At 37.6% G+C, this 15,548-nt stretch overlaps 3 protein-coding genes across 18 annotated transcripts in view; all 3 read right to left on the bottom strand.

The window, feature by feature from the left end:
• Nucleotides 1-721: 721 nt before the first annotated feature.
• On the bottom strand, nt 722-3,029 carry fgfbp1a (fibroblast growth factor binding protein 1a). The gene is made up of 2 exons (XM_004553675.3): nt 2,939-3,029; nt 722-2,242 (listed from the first exon to the last, which is right to left on the bottom strand). The coding sequence occupies exon 2, from the start codon at nt 2,221-2,223 to the stop codon at nt 1,588-1,590; it is 636 nt and encodes a 211-aa protein (XP_004553732.2). The 5' UTR covers nt 2,224-2,242; nt 2,939-3,029; the 3' UTR covers nt 722-1,587.
• A 758-nt stretch (nt 3,030-3,787) lies between these two features.
• On the bottom strand, nt 3,788-5,160 carry fgfbp2a (fibroblast growth factor binding protein 2a). The gene is made up of 2 exons (XM_076876898.1): nt 4,463-5,160; nt 3,788-4,266 (listed from the first exon to the last, which is right to left on the bottom strand). Exon 1 carries the CDS (start codon nt 5,104-5,106, stop codon nt 4,471-4,473), a length of 636 nt encoding a protein of 211 aa, XP_076733013.1. The 5' UTR covers nt 5,107-5,160; the 3' UTR covers nt 3,788-4,266; nt 4,463-4,470.
• Nucleotides 5,161-6,774: 1,614 nt separating this feature from the next.
• prom1a (prominin 1a) overlaps nt 6,775-15,548 on the bottom strand; it is a 94,890-nt gene continuing 86,116 nt past the window's right edge. For 6 of the 16 annotated variants that reach the window (XM_004553660.3, XM_004553664.3, XM_004553662.3 and 3 more), the window contains 6 exons: nt 14,857-14,880; nt 14,355-14,423; nt 12,763-12,863; nt 12,507-12,546; nt 11,331-11,363; nt 6,775-9,923 (listed from right to left, as the gene is read on the bottom strand). In XM_004553660.3, coding sequence (XP_004553717.1) covers nt 12,794-12,863; nt 14,355-14,423; nt 14,857-14,880 — 163 coding nt within the window. In that variant the 3' untranslated portion in view covers nt 6,775-9,923; nt 11,331-11,363; nt 12,507-12,546; nt 12,763-12,793. Of the gene's footprint in view, nt 9,924-11,326; nt 11,364-12,506; nt 15,238-15,548 lie in introns of all 16 variants that reach the window. The other 10 variants (XM_004553667.3, XM_004553669.3, XM_004553671.3 and 7 more) reach the window with 8 other exon arrangements.

Below are 15,548 nucleotides of genomic sequence, written 5' to 3'. Positions count from 1 at the left end.
TCTGAACTTGATGGATTTAACCTGTGGGCAAACCATTAAGTTTCAGCAGGAGATGAAGACTAAGTGATCACAGAAAGCAGAGTCATTCCACTGTCTAAAATGACAACATGTCTTCCAGCTCTGGCTGAAGAATGTTCTTTCTGGCTTTCACAGAACTGTGTATGATTGGAGAATATTAACAATGGAACTTTTGGGAATGGAATTTTCTGGGATTCCTAGAACATAAACAGCCAGTGTGTATCTTTACAGGACTATTCCCATTAAGTTTTATTTACTTTCTCCTAGTTTGTTGTTCATGGATTGTCAGTACTAGTTTTTTTTCTTCTCTTTGACATCACCTCCCAACCAAGTGTAGCAGATGGCTCCCTGTCCCTGAGCTTGGTCCTGCTGGAGGTTCATTACCACTTCACAGTGTCACCAAGTGCTTTCTCAAACAGAACTATCAGGCCATCTGTATTTTCTCTATTATAGCAGAGATTTTATCTTCCCGTGTGAAACAGTTTTAGGTGATATATAAAAATATAATAAAATCAAGTTGGTTTAATTCAGACTGACGACCTGTCCAGGGTGTACCCTGTCTCTCACCCTCTGGCAGCTGGGATAGGCGCCATCTACTACAGTTTCCTTGTAGTACAACTTTAATTGTTTTGCAAGTTTTTATTTAAATTACTTTAACTGGTAACCTCTCCATTATCAAGTAAATATTGACAGTAAAAAAAGGAAATCAAATTACCCAGGAATGTACTTCATTAGTTAGTTTATACAGCTCATTGATACAGTAATATTAGAAATATTAACTCATATTCCAGTACAGCTTTTCCAAAGCAAATAGTAAGAATTTTACAGTATGTACAAGTGTGGTATGCAAACTTAATTCAAGCTAATTCAAGCTAATGTTATCACGGAAATGATGAATAAGTATGAGAACTTCTACTGATCATAAGTGCCAAAAAATTATGCTAAAGTCTTCGGTTTAACCTGCAAAATATTATTTCTGTTTTATTTTGTCCGTTTAGATACTGGTATCCCTTGATTATGCAAGATGAACATATGAGGTTTTTATGGCTTCACACAGTGACTGTGGCTTCACAGACCTCTCGTTGCCAAGGTATGCAGGCTGAGGTTTCTAGAAATCACACTCCCCCTGGCTTAAATTGCTATGTCAATACCAGACATTCCCAAACATTTAACCTCCCATGAAAAGACTTCAGGCAAGACTGTGCACATTTGGGAGAGACAGAAAATGGTTTGACATTATTTTAAGGAGTATTTTGTCTTTTTATTTAAGTAGGCATTTTATATTGAGAAGGAGAGGTAATTTCAATATGGCTATAATAGGAAAAAAAAACCCAAGTGAAATTACAAGTTACAGGAAAAGAAATAAAAATCGAGAAACTAATATTCTACATATTATATCTGTCTCAATAGGCTTGAACGCTTACACAAATTTCTCCAAAAGCGATAGATCAAAAACTGTTCATTGAGTATGTTTTTGTTGAGCAGCAAGCATCTATATGAAGAATCTATGGGACAAGTATTTACTGTATGTGACTGCAGAAAAGCTGAACTAATTCCAGTTTTTCTGTATCAGCAATCATAATCCCGCACCATAGTAAATAGAAATGTGCAAACACTTGACCAGGAGTTGTTGCAGAACTCCTCTGCTCTCTTCCTGTTATCAGCTTGACAGGATTTTACAGCTTTGACTGGAGAAGTTGGGGTATACAGTGGAGAAGTCTTCACCCTCTGTGTTACATTCAGTCTGAAATGAGCCGCTCTGGCAGCTCTTCTGCACATACCTGCCCTGACAAAAGCACTGCTGTCCTGGCAGAGACTGTTTAGCTTCTTCAGCTCCCTGCCGATCTGCTTCCAGTAAAGTTTAACATTTGAGGCATACTCAGGACAAGCAGTAGGTCTGGCAATATACTCGCAGCTGAAGCTCCTGTCCTCCTTCTTGCACGTGATGCTGAGAATGACGATATCTTCACCTGTTGCAACCCAAGCACATTCAAACTTGTCTTTGGTGACCACTTTGCCTCTCATGAGCTGTGCAGAGACGGGCTTTGTTTGGCGGCCCACTTTTGCTCCCGACCTATTCTTGTGCTGTCCTTTGTCCATGCCTCGTCCCCTCCGTCCACCGCTCTTTTGGCAGCTACCCAACATCACCTGATGGGAAATACAAGCCAAGACCAGGAGGATGGTGACGTTTGTGAGGAGAGCCATGAAATCAGTAGAACACAACCTGCCAAAGGATTAAATCAGATTTAGATATTTGACCTTAAAACCCTTTAATTTCCCTTTGGAGAAAGACATGTCTTAATCCCTCCGTTAAACTAACATTTCAAATGGAAACTGAATGTTGTGGGAATAGTTTTGGCTTTAGACAGCACAAAACAGCATTAAGTATTTTTTGTACAGCACATTCAAGACAATTTCAAGTCAAAGAGGTATTTTGAAGAACAAAAAGAAGAATGCAAAGATGCAATCTAAAAAATATTCCATAAACGGAATTTTGAAAAAAACATGGAGCACATGCACCTTTTAGTTTGACTTTAAGAAAGGAAGAGGTTTAAAAACTGTTAAAAAGAAGCACAGATTTAAATACTGATTAAAAAATAAAAATGTAAATGCATCATATTACAATTGTGATGGTGCAATTATCCCTTGATTATGCAGTTATGCAACTATATCGCCTACAGTATAACTACAACAGTTATAAACAAAATACAGACTAGTAAATATTGGAAATAGAAATAAAGACAATGTGTTTAACAGGTATTTTATAAATATTGAACCTGGCAACAAGGATTTCACAGAATGCATTTTACAAAAACTTAACTGTGAGCCCATTAAATATATACTAGGCTGATGTAAGTAGCACACCCCAAATATTATTGCCAGATTAGGGTGCAGCTTAAGTTGTGGTGCTTTTCCTTACCTGAAGTTTTTAGAGAAACTTCGGTTTGCAGTCCTCACACATGAGAGTGTTGCCCTTACTTGCAGATTGCAATATGCTGCCACATAATCACCCCTCCCCTTCAAATATATACACTTGCACTCACACGCTCAGTCACACACCCTCACACACACACAGCATGACTGAAGAGCTTATAAAGTTTATTGAGGTCTCGAATAGATTAGGGATACTTTGAACCTGGTACCTGTGTCATCAAACTAAACTGTGTGTGTGTGTGGGGGGGGGGGGGGAGACATTTAAAATTACATGGCTGATAGAAAATGAAATTACCCTAATACATAATAAAAACTTTTTATAAACACTGTCAATTTAGAACCAAAACTTCATCAACCCACAAGTGATACAAGTGTTAAACTTGTTTGCAGCTTCTATGGACCTGAATAATCATGAGCACTTGCAAGGCTTATGTTAAGCTCCCAAAACTAAAAGTTATCTGTTGTTCCAGATTTTCTGCTTCAAGTTCCACCTGCTTTAGAATAATCTAAGTTCATATTTTAAACAAATGCAAATAACCTAGAGTCTTAAAGGACCTTCACAGGGCCAACTGTAAGTGCACCGTGCCAGAGATGAAATGGCTTTGAATATCTTGAAAGGAGCCAGATGTTTCTGCTGGATAAAACTGCTGATTGATTGAACTTAGTCTCAAAGCACCAAACACCTAATGGTCATATACGGTACAGTAGACGAGTCATATGGCTTAAAAATATTAAACTGCACACTGCCATAAGACATAACACCCTAGACAACTCATTTTCACAAATACTGCTGCTTGCAGTTTTATTATCTAATATTTTTAATCAGGAATGTTAATGAAATGGCATTAATCAGCACATAGAGATTGAAAATGGTTATTTAATAAAACATTTTCACATTTATACATATTTTAGGACAAATACACCAGCATGGAAAACCAGAGCAAAAAAAATAAAACAATCCCCCAATAATTCTGAAGGTAATATTGAGTGATGCAAACAGATAATATGCAAGTAATAAACATAATAAACATACATTATATGTTAAAGCAGTATCATTCAGTACAGGTTGTTCATGCAAAACATTTGTCATTACATAGTCAAGTGAGACCTTTAAGTTCTTCCAGCTTGGCTCTTAATGGAGGCTGATAATTGTTGGTTTGAGTGAGAGGAGTACTTGAAAGTCACTGTAATAGCACAGCTTGCCCTGAAGAGGGTGTTACAGTTCTACAACAGGCTAACAAACTCCTCGTTTGGAATTTTCCTCCAAGGGCTGCTTGAGCCAGACGCCAAGTTATTTTCATTAGCGGTTAAAAGCTGTGAATATAACACATAATGTGTGCAAGGTGGAAACTGGGTGCATAGGCAATATAATTAGGAGCAGCAAAATAAATAAATAAAAAAAATGCTGGAATCTAACTTAATTAAATAGCCTCATTCTAGATTAGTTATAAATGAATATTTTTTTAAAAAGTGTTGCATGTTAACAAACAGGCCCAGTACTGCTGCTCACCTTTCTGGTTAATTACGAAACAAACCAATGAAGAACGAGCAGATGCCCTGCAGCGACCTCCAGCAATTCTGCCGAGCCATTCTTTTAGCGTTGCTCTCAACAGCAGGTGTTGTTGGTGGTGGTTGAGTACTAGTTTCCTGAGTGGTCTTTTCTTTTTGTGGCTCTTGAATGGATTTTGCGTCAGCTTGTCTTGTTGGTGTAGGCCGACGTTGAGGTCTTGCTACTTTCCTAGCAGAAGCCTCTGCTCGTGACTGGGAGAATGAAGATGATGAGAAGACCATCTGAGAGTCATCAGTTGCCTTCCTGCACATGTGAGGTTTAATCTGTCTTGGTGCTTGGCAGGCATTGTCCAGCTTTCTCAGATTCCACATCATCTGCACGAAATAGTGTCGAGGATTTTTGTTGTAAGGGGTGCAGGTGTGAGGCTTGCCTATGTAGTCACACCAGTAAGAGCGCTTGTTCCTCTGGCATGACAGTCTCAGCCTCGTGAATTCCCCTTGACCGGTGACAATCATGGTGCATGAGTCTTTAGCCTTGGTGCTGAATTTGATAGGTGGATCCCAAATGCTTTGACCCCTTTCAGTCTGAGCCTCAGCTGGCCAGAGGCAGCAGGCGAGCAGCAGAGCAGCGGTCTGGGCCCACATAGTTTCCAATGGGTGCTAAATGTGAAACTACTGGAAATGAGCGTCCCTCCTGCTTTTTATTGGCCAAGCAAAGAAGGAATTCAGGTTCCCAAAAAAAAAAGAAAAAAAGAAAACAACCCAGTAGACTAAAAGAGGCCAGCTCCATGGGAGGAGGAGAGTGGCCTTACCAGTTACAGCTGCCAGAAAAAGGAAAGCGCTACGTGCAAAACGATGCTGACACATGTAGGTGTTCTGTTTAAAAAAGAAAAAGAAAAGTACATCCTCTCATGCATGTAACCACTTCTCAGTCATGTTAAATTTACCTCATGGAAAAACATCTTAGTTTCACTTGTTAATAAAAGTTCATTGCAGAATGCAGGCTTAAAATGTCTTGCTTGCTGTAGAAAACAGTAATAACTCTTAACGATGTAGTGCAACCTATTTTCCTAAAAGATCTAAAGTATAAAGAGAAGTGTGAGAAGCCACTCAGACATTGGTCATAAAGTGTATTATGAGTGTCTTTAAGAGGCTTTATTTTCTGGGTCCATCTGTATCTGCATTGAGAGTGCTGTCAGTGATAGAAGAACAAGACATGGTACTCAAAGAATCTATACAGGCAGTATAACTTCCAGGGTTTTAGTGTTTTGAGACTAAGAAGCAATATATCATTGATCTGCATTTAGACCACAATTTTAGAATAGCTAAAAATTATATTCAGTTGTGAATTTTCCATCAGTAATTTGTCTCAGTTTCTAGATGCAAGAGATGAAACTCTTCAGCTATAGTGCCGGTTGGTGCCAAACACAATATTAGCAGTTTCTTCTTAAAATATTCACTACCCTTCCCTGTGAATGTTTCCATTTCCCTGAAATATCAGCATGTTCATTCCCACACTTGAAAATCATAATATGTGGGCTGCCCACTGTGCATAACGACAGTGATATCAGAGCTCAATTTTGTCCTGTAAAGGCAAAAGTATGGTGGCCAGGTGAGCTCACTACACTATAAGGAAACATCATTAATTTTTCATTGAATGTGCAAAATACAACATAACCAAATAAATAAAATCTATTTATTTAGGAAATGGAGTAACACCTGCAAATTGCATGTGGCAGAGCGATACTCGTCAGTGGTGCTGAAAAACAATGAAAAAATGTCTTTTGTGTTTCCTGAAAAATTTTCCATTGTGTTCTTTATAGTTGCGCTGTGTATATTTTAAAACTATGTCCCCGGCACAGCGTTTGATCTGATGTAAACACACTGAAGAGGGTTTCTCTGAACCGCTGCTTCTGTTTTTATGTAGTTTTGTGCTCATCTCTCTCTACACAAGCCTTTTTAGAAGTAGGGCTGCTATGTGGTTGTAGTGGTGGTGGTTATTCATATACTGAACTATTTAATGTCTCAGAAAACCTCCAACCAGAGGAACAAACAAATGCTTATGGAAGATGATAACCTCTTATAGAAATAGCTGACCAGTAACATAACAGTGGCAGCACCACATAAGAATGTGCACTCTTGCGTTAAACTGTTTTCCTTTTTAAGTTTTTTTGTCTTGTTTGTTAGAAAACCAAATAAAGAAAAAATGAAATTGTTGTGAACTACATTTGCCCATTTAAAACAAGTTGATCCAAACTGTATGGCTCATTCAAAACACAGACCACAAAAGAAAAATGTCACTGAAATGCAAACTTTGGATTTTAAAACTTTATTCACAATTTATACACTTTCTTTCCATCACATCATATAAACCTACTCTTCAGTGGCTCCATCAGTGCCCAACTTTGGAGCATCACAGTTCAAACCAGTTACCGCTGTATCTGATCCATCCAGGGTTAGCATACAGGATATCTAGTGTAAGCACTTAGTAAATTCAAACATTTTTCTCTCACAGCCAAACTTTCGCAGAAACCCAATGATAGTCCTGTGAGCACACGGATACTTCAAAAATGTCCATTTTAACAAGAAATGTGTCTCAAAATAAAAAGAACATCAGTGACTCAATAGAAGCCCGTCTGTGTTTAAAGTTCAATATAATTCAGAAACTTCATCTTGATGCTGGGAGTTTCCTACACTGCAAATATGTTCTATTACTACATCATAATTTAGGTTTATCTATACAGAGTATTTCTTTTCTCATCGTCACTTAGCCCTGGTTTACAATAACACAGCTTTGGAAATTAAAATATTGAAATAAGATAAATAAACTGGATATTTCAGTCATATTTCTGATGCTAATTCATTGATGCCAATGTTAGAGACAAATATTCTTATCACTTTATTTTCCCCTAAATTAATGATTGTGTGGTACTTGAAAGAACAACTGTGCTATGTTAACAGAAATATATGTTTCAGTGTTAAGATGGACATTTTTTTTGAGAGTGTGCATCAACACCATGCTGTGCAAAACATGAAGCATGCTTATTTTTCTACTCTTGATTGACAGCACTCACTATTCCCAATCATGGATTGTCTAATTTCTTTTCGCCATCATTACTCTGCTAACAGCAGCTGCAAATCTAACCTGTAAACATAAGGGCAAAGAGAGTGGGACAACTGGATCTGTTTGCCCGTTGCGTTACACATAGATTTCAGCATATTTCTCAAATTCCATATCAAGCAATGTGAAATAAAAAGAAAATAGCTCTTGAATACATTCACTTTTTTCATAGCTTTAAATGTATCCATAGCTACTGTGGGTTTATACAAAGCAGAGGAACAAAATAAGCACATAGTTGATAGACCCCTAAAGACCTGAGAACTACAGTTTAAAAAAAAAAAAAGAAAGAAAGAAAGAAAAGATTTGGCTTGAGAATTATTCTCCACTGTAAAAGTATCACCACTACGAAAAAACAAATCATAATAAAAATATTATGTTAGTGAACTCAACAAAACTTGGTCCCATGTGACAAAGGATTCAATCTGCCACACAGGGAACCTAAAAGCCAGACATATGTCTGTTTGTGTTTTGAATTAAGTCTATGATTTAAAGGGAAAATCCACCTAAAAAAGCTTACACTGTTGGAAAAAAACTGGTGTGATTTTGTTTTATGGTGCTGAAGGTCTGTCCACATCAGTAACATGCTATATGGGGATGAGACTTCCTCAAGGTTCTTGTATACCTGAGATATCCAGAAATTATTATCAAAACAAGGGCCGAGGAGGTGGGGGGTTAGCCCCAACATTTCTGCCCCATAGTACCATTAAAAAACCAGCTTACCTAATCTATGAGGTTTCATTGACCCATCAGGAAGCATTTAAAACCTAAAAGATTAAAACATATTCAGAATTTGAATTGGAGCAATCTTATTCCCAGGGCATCAAATACAGTAATTTTGTCTGAGATGCACATTTTGAATGTAGGACGTTAGTACTGAGACGCACCGGCTAATAGTGAGATGAGTGTTGCTATATGGACTCTTAATTACAAGAGTCCAATTAATATCATTTTTTTCAAGTTGCAGCGTTGTTAAGGGGAATATTTTAATCAAAACGGCCATTTTTTCCTAAAAATAACCAGCTAGTTCTCGTGCCTAAACCCAACCAAGCACCCAGTGAAGGTGAACGTAAAATGACAACAAAACGGACATGAAACACAAACACTGGAAAACCTGTAATTTACATCATCACCACCTTGCCTCCCACATAATAAAGATGAATATCCTGGTCTCTCAGTATCAAATATTACAGTCAGTGCGTCTCCATATTAACACCACAGAACACCTCGCACGGATCAAAGAGGCCAGCAGCCACAGACAGAATGGCGGTGTTTGACACCCTGGGAAGATAATGCATGAGCAAAACATCCTGCGGACATCATCGTCACAGTAGAAAGCATTACAGAATCAGTTTGTTACATTTCATTTCATCTTTTTGAAATAAAGTAATATAACATCCCCACTGGATACAAATGACTTGTTTAAAAGGCATTCTGGAAAAATGTAGGGAATTGCCACCTGTAGATGTAGATGACACAGGGTACGGGAAGATAGGTATTCTAGGAAAAAAAAGAGTACAGTTTGGATCTTTACTGCACAAATAACTCCCAGATTGTTGATTTTCAGCAGTGTAAGATTAGCTGTTGGCAGATTTCCTCTTTTAAAAAGTAGCAGCTCTCAAACTCCATACAAAGGCAACCAGTCTTTTGTAATGCGCATCAAACCAGCAAAGATAAACGTTCCTGTGATATTGTAAACATTTTAAAGAGACTAATGTTTTTGTAGAATACCCCCTAACCTCTATTTTACCACTTTACTCAAATTCTCAATCATGAAGACACCACAGATCCACCACTTCACACATGCTGCACTTAAAAAAAAGTATTTGCACTATTCAACACTTTTTAACAGGCTGTTATCGTTAATTTGCATTCATCACAGATGTAATGACACACTAGTTTGCCACTAGTTTGAGTTGAAAGTGTCACATCTCTTTTTAAATGCAGGAAGCAGGAGAAGGAAAAATAAAGAGTCCTCTGCTTGCAGTTACCTTCGTCTGACCTTCCAGCTTTTGTTTTCGTAAGCACAAAGAAGCACATTAAAATGAACAAGCATCACAGTTAATGTCATGTCCCGTCACTGAATATTTTTCTGCTTTGTTTCATATCTGAACAAATGTAAACGCAGACAAAGCAGTCCTTTACAAAAAATGCAGAACAAGCCTGGCTCAGATTGATGCTGAGGGGAGAGGAGTTTGATATCCTGCAGGCTGTAACCGTACTGAAGGCCGAGAAGGTTCGGTTCATCGCTGACGATAACGCCTGCAGGGCAATTGTTCTTTTGTTGTGAGGAAACCAGCTTTCACTGAGCCTCATCTGGTCCAAGGATTTAGGAAATTAAAAGCTTAAAAACAGATGAGAGAATAACATGCTTTAGTTAGTCAACCCCAAAAAAGACACCTGGTGGATGTGATGCTGGATAAAATTAGTTCATAAAGTATGTAGACACAATCACGTTTTGCACATTTTACTATAATGTACTTTACTGAACTGAAACATGCGTTTAAGAAAGTATTTCAAAAGGTATTCAGACATACAGACATAGATCAGATCACAGGTATAAGCCTATTTTTAAATCTTTAAGCAGGGTTAAGATATATGCCCAAACTGTGTGAAGAACAAGCAGTTCTCTCGTCAAGGAGATGACTAAAAATCACTCTAACAGAGCTTCAGTTGTCCTCTGCACAGATGGACGACAACTCAGATAAAAATTCAACCTCTTTCATTTATCAGGTTTTTACGGTAGGGCAGGTATAAGAATATTCCTTTGAGAGTGAGATCCTGGATTATCTGGGCAGAACTCCAAGGATGATATTAGTTGTAGCTGTCAGGGTCAAGTGGTTGACCGTTTGGTCAGAGTGGACTAGAAACTAATCAATACAATGTCAAAGAAGCTGCCAAATGCAACTTGCTTAACAACAAATTCTAAAAATACTGTGAGTACTGTAGTAGTGAGTACTGGCATTTGTCCAGATTTGGAGCTGAGCATAGTGCTACCTTACAGAAAAACAGATCTGATGCAATTTGGATTTTGTTCACATAATTCTGCAGAAACAGCAAATTGGGTCTTTGTCTTTATCATTAAACGTCCATCCTCATTTATTATAATGAGCAGGGTGGCTATCAACCTGCAGCTTTAGCATCATTGTCAGGGTTTCCTTTAGAGCAATTTGCAATCCCAGCAGTAGTAGCGCAATGTGACCAGACTGCTACCACTGCATTGCCAGCTCATTTTGGCTGCTTTCTAAACATCAACTTCAAGTACTAATAGTTCAGTTGATACCTAATATAGCCCATCTTTTGACAGATGCCACTGTGATGATAAGGGGTTTAAATCTTATGGATGATTGGTGCACATTCTTCTCAACCACTGCCCTTTTTAAAATGATAATTATTTTTAAAGTGTAAAGAAGCTACATAGACTCATTGCACCACATAGCACAAATCAACATTTTCAAAAATAAATAAATAAATGAGATCTAAAAATTACCCAGGCCCAAAAGAATTTTTGTTATCTTCATAGTGATGAGCTGTCAAGTTACTATAACTACTCATTTTGCAAACTTTCCCACTTCCTTTGGGGAAAATTGGATTTGCAGAGTGTAAGCTGCTTGTTAAATTGTCACTTTAACAGCAACAGTACTGAACTACTTTAATACCAACTATTGATCCAGGAATCGAAACTCATTCTGTTGATAAAGCCACTGTGGATTCAATTTAAAATGTAAAAATAGTAAAAAGGCAAACCTACTATGACGTATTTCAGTTCCAGTTTTGGAGGGCACTGAGAACACAAATGTTAAGAGAAAAGAGAATTAAGATTTTGTTTTTTAAAACAATTCAGTAAATAACTTAAAACATACTGCATTTCTTGAATGAGATTTATGGAGCTCTGGCTGCTTTGTAAAGCAAAAAAAAACAGTCTGTCATACTCCAGAGAATATTTTTAAAGACTACACCGAGCCTTTTGTGGATACAATACTCGCATGAAACCTGCTTTCCACAGAGCTTAAAGCATTTTCCCTCTTTTTGAATTTAAAATGATTCTGGAAAAAATTTGATATTTAATGAACTGCAACTCAAAGATATCATGATCATGTACCAAATTTAAAATGAGAATAAAAGCAGGTCCTTTTTAGTTCTGCAACTGTGAGAATTATATAAAAAAAATAGGAATATTTATTTCAAAATAAAGAAAGCCTGCAAGTGTTGAAAATAAGTTTTTAAAATAAAACTTAATAAATTAAGAAAATAACAATTAATTGTGCAATTCATTACATCTAGCACTTGGACTGCAACAGTATTACCAGCATGTGATGTTACCCATTACCCAGCTGGCAGTTTACATCACTGTAAAAATTGCATCAGCTAGTTTTCAGATACTGCAGCTTTTCTCTGTGCTTGTTCTGCTTTTCCATGACACAAGTACTCAGTTAGGAACAATTCAGTACAATACAGTCCAAAAAAACAACACGGCCATTATAAAGTGTCTAGACGTAACACTGTAAAAAAGTGCAGCTTGCAGCAGTGTGAGGTGTTGATGGCATAGTAGAATGCACAGAATTTAAAAGTACTCCTATTATTTTGTAGGTCCCATTAAGAAACCCAAGGAGAATAAAATATTTGGAGAAAAGCACATTATATCCACTAAAAACACAAGCTTTTCATCAGAGAAGTGCAGGTGTTACCACTGCTTTGTTGTATTCACGCGTCTCAGTTTCAGGAACTTAAAAGCTAAGTGACTGAATGTATTTCACGGCTTGTAATTGTGACACATTTAACATTTTCTCCGAAAAAGGCATAAATGCAGCGTTTGTCAAAAACAAAACAGAACTTACAAGCGACAGAGAACAAACACAGCACACCGACTAAGCAAGCCGTCACACTGAATAAAGATGTTAATGATTCCAAAATTAGTCATTCTCACCATGATGGTTCTTCAGTGAGCAGAAATGCACTAAAACAAGCTGTAAAGAGGTGTTACAGTAAGAGAATTAGGTCAGGGTACAAATACAAAAACATAAGACCAAAAACAGGAGAGAGCACGATGGCACAGTTACTGCAGACAGAACGTCAGGATAAGATGGCAGCTGTGAGAAGGAAAGATGTGAGACTGGAAAGAAGGAGGATTAATTAAAATCATGTTAGAGAAACAGTTGTCTGATTCATTAGCTTTGCAGTACCTTTCAGGAGCCAGAACAAGAGGCGGCTCTGTCACCAGTCGATGTGCCTCGGAGGAGCCGAGGCCCGCGGGAACCTGTTCATAGTATCATAGGTAGGGATGCTACCAGCACAAGAACACACAAGATACACAAAAAGGAGACAACGTTAACAGCTAAAATTCAACAAATCCATCATCGTTTTGTAAAGCCGCCGGTTTCTCCTCTTCATTTATTTGAAATGGAAGAGGAAAAAAGACGAGCGGCTCACAAGGCAGAGAGCAAAACAGCTGCATCGATATCGACTCAGTTAAACTGGACGGCCAATTAAAGAGGCATTAAGTACAATTACTGCAAATGAGAAATGTAGTATTTCACGAGGCTGTTGCCGTTGTTATTGATAATACCTTCAGATTACCAAAAACTGATGCAAAAATCTTTCCATCTCCTGGACTGTTCCGAACAGCAGAGAAAGGTCATCAGGTTGTAGAATACTTACTGCCCCTTTATTTTTTTAGAGAGCTTTGGCTAGATCTTGGACTTTTAACTGGATAAATAAAGGAAAATGCAGGTTTCATTCCATCTCATATTTGTATTTAAAAGAAATATGAACTGCATCTCATATGAAATGTAGGACAGTGAGGAAAACTGCACAAGCAAAGACCATCTTGAGACTGGACTCATCTGTAATTTAGCTGTTTTGCTCTCTGCCTATAGCTCCTGTTAAGGTTGGCTGGTTGGCCAAATTCATCCTCGTCCAAATGCAACTTAAAAATACATAACATGCAATTAGATGTTTTGTTAGTTTAAGGGAAAACAAATAAAAGGAGCATTTCCAGCATCACACAAAAGCTTGACATGCTTGCCTCTCTCTGAACATAATGATCAGGTGTACATTCATCGGACTTTGGCTGACTCTAAACGAGAGGAAAGAGGAAGATTCTTCACTCCACCAGAACGTGTGCACAGAGAGCATGCCTAGTTAGTAACATATTCCTCAAAAGACACAAAGTAAAAAACTGGCAAAATGAGAAAGTGAAAAGCAATCGCAGCAGTTCCTAACTAAACATGTAACTAAAAACATTAAAGGTGGAGGAAGAAGAAAAACTACATCAACCAACCACAACACTTTAGTATCTTAATAAATAATACTATGTAAAGCACTTGAATACTCCTCCACCTCCAACACTGGTTGTTTTGCATAATAGTTGAGCATTAGAGGCCCGGGTAATTAGATTTTTTTCATCTTACACAAAGCCGGGCTATCCATTTTCCTTTACTTCCAGCCTTTAAATTACACTAGTACCTCTTGCATTGCTCAGTGCTTGCACAGAAGTCATGGCGTTACCATCCTGTTCTCCTCTAATCCTACAGAATCTAGATACTGCAATACATCACACAATTTGTTGATAATACTCTGCTGGCCTTTTTAGGTTTTCACGTTTTCTGCTGCCATTACTTTTCAATTTTATGACCTCCAGATATTCAATATGTCTGCACGTGTACATGCAATGAATCAGCTCCCCTGCAGTCTTGCACTATGCCAGGCCAAGCTCCTCCGGCATGCTTCCACCTCCACCATCACATGCACTTAACAGGATTAATGTAATGTTTACCTTGTCATCATAGGATTAGGAATACCTTGTAAGTGCTCACTATGATAACCATTATTACCAATTTCCATACTGAAAACAAAATATTGTAAAAACAAAAACAAAAACAAAAAAAGAGCGATGAAAAATGTAAGGTAATACGCCATGCTGAAATGCTTGCATACAAATGCTTTCTTTTTTTTTTGAGAAGCTAAACTTTTCAAAGATGTTAGGAAGTACACATATTTGGAGTAGAAACCATGTTGTTGTTATTTACACTATAACTTACAAAAACAGGTGGACTTGTAAGGTAATGATTGCAAGAGCCCTTCATGAAAGGTAAGGGGCACTTTTCAAAAGGTAGCACATGACAAGAAGCCACACCATCCACCCATAAGAGCAATTCCAAGCTTAGAAATGCAAACCAGCACCAAGAATTTAGTAAACAGTTCTATGTACAAGAATCAGAGAAAAGCACAGAGTGAGAGACGTTGAAAAGGAGAGGGAGGTGGATAAAATGTCTTACGTTTTCATGGGAATTGTCTCAGGGCTATAAAGATACACACAAAAGAAAAAAAAAACAGCAACATAACATCATTAAGTTGGTAAAGGAAATGCACCAGATAGTTTCTTGTAATCAGTCAGATTACAAAGTAAGGGATGCCATTGATCATCCGAGACGTTATAGAAAAAACTACTGTATGACTGCAGAGTCAAAGAACGTTAAAAAAATGTGTGTAAAGAAGAAAAATAAACAAACAGATGTGCCAATGCTTCTTTTTAAAGTGCCAAGTGCTTGATAGAGAGTGATGGGGAAAAAATGAAAGTTTAAATAAGGGATGTGGGAAATGGAAATAGTAGAAATGGTTATCACAAAGTGAAATGCCAAGTCCCAGAAACAGAGGAACTACAGAGAGGAGAAAAGGGAGGAAAAGAAAGTCAACTGTAAACTTGTAGAGCCAACGTGACAAACAAGACCCATTCAAAGTTCATTTGACTGCAATAAACCCCAAAAATTCAGCTAAAATATTTATATAAAAAATAAAAACTTGATTCCTTCATATGATTTGCAGCTCAACATGCACAAAGCAGATAGAAAAGACAGAATAGAAATAACAGAAGGATGTCCTGCAACCATTATCAAAATGTGACATATAAACTGTCTTACAGTATGTGGACATTCACAGGGCAGTGTAGATGTTACTTAACTTTACACTG

Source organism: Maylandia zebra, linkage group LG2 (genome assembly GCF_041146795.1).
Source record: "Maylandia zebra isolate NMK-2024a linkage group LG2, Mzebra_GT3a, whole genome shotgun sequence".
NCBI lineage: Eukaryota > Metazoa > Chordata > Actinopteri > Cichliformes > Cichlidae > Maylandia > Maylandia zebra.
The sequence above is the reverse complement of the archived record's forward strand: the minus strand, read 5'-3'. Positions and strand labels throughout refer to the sequence as shown.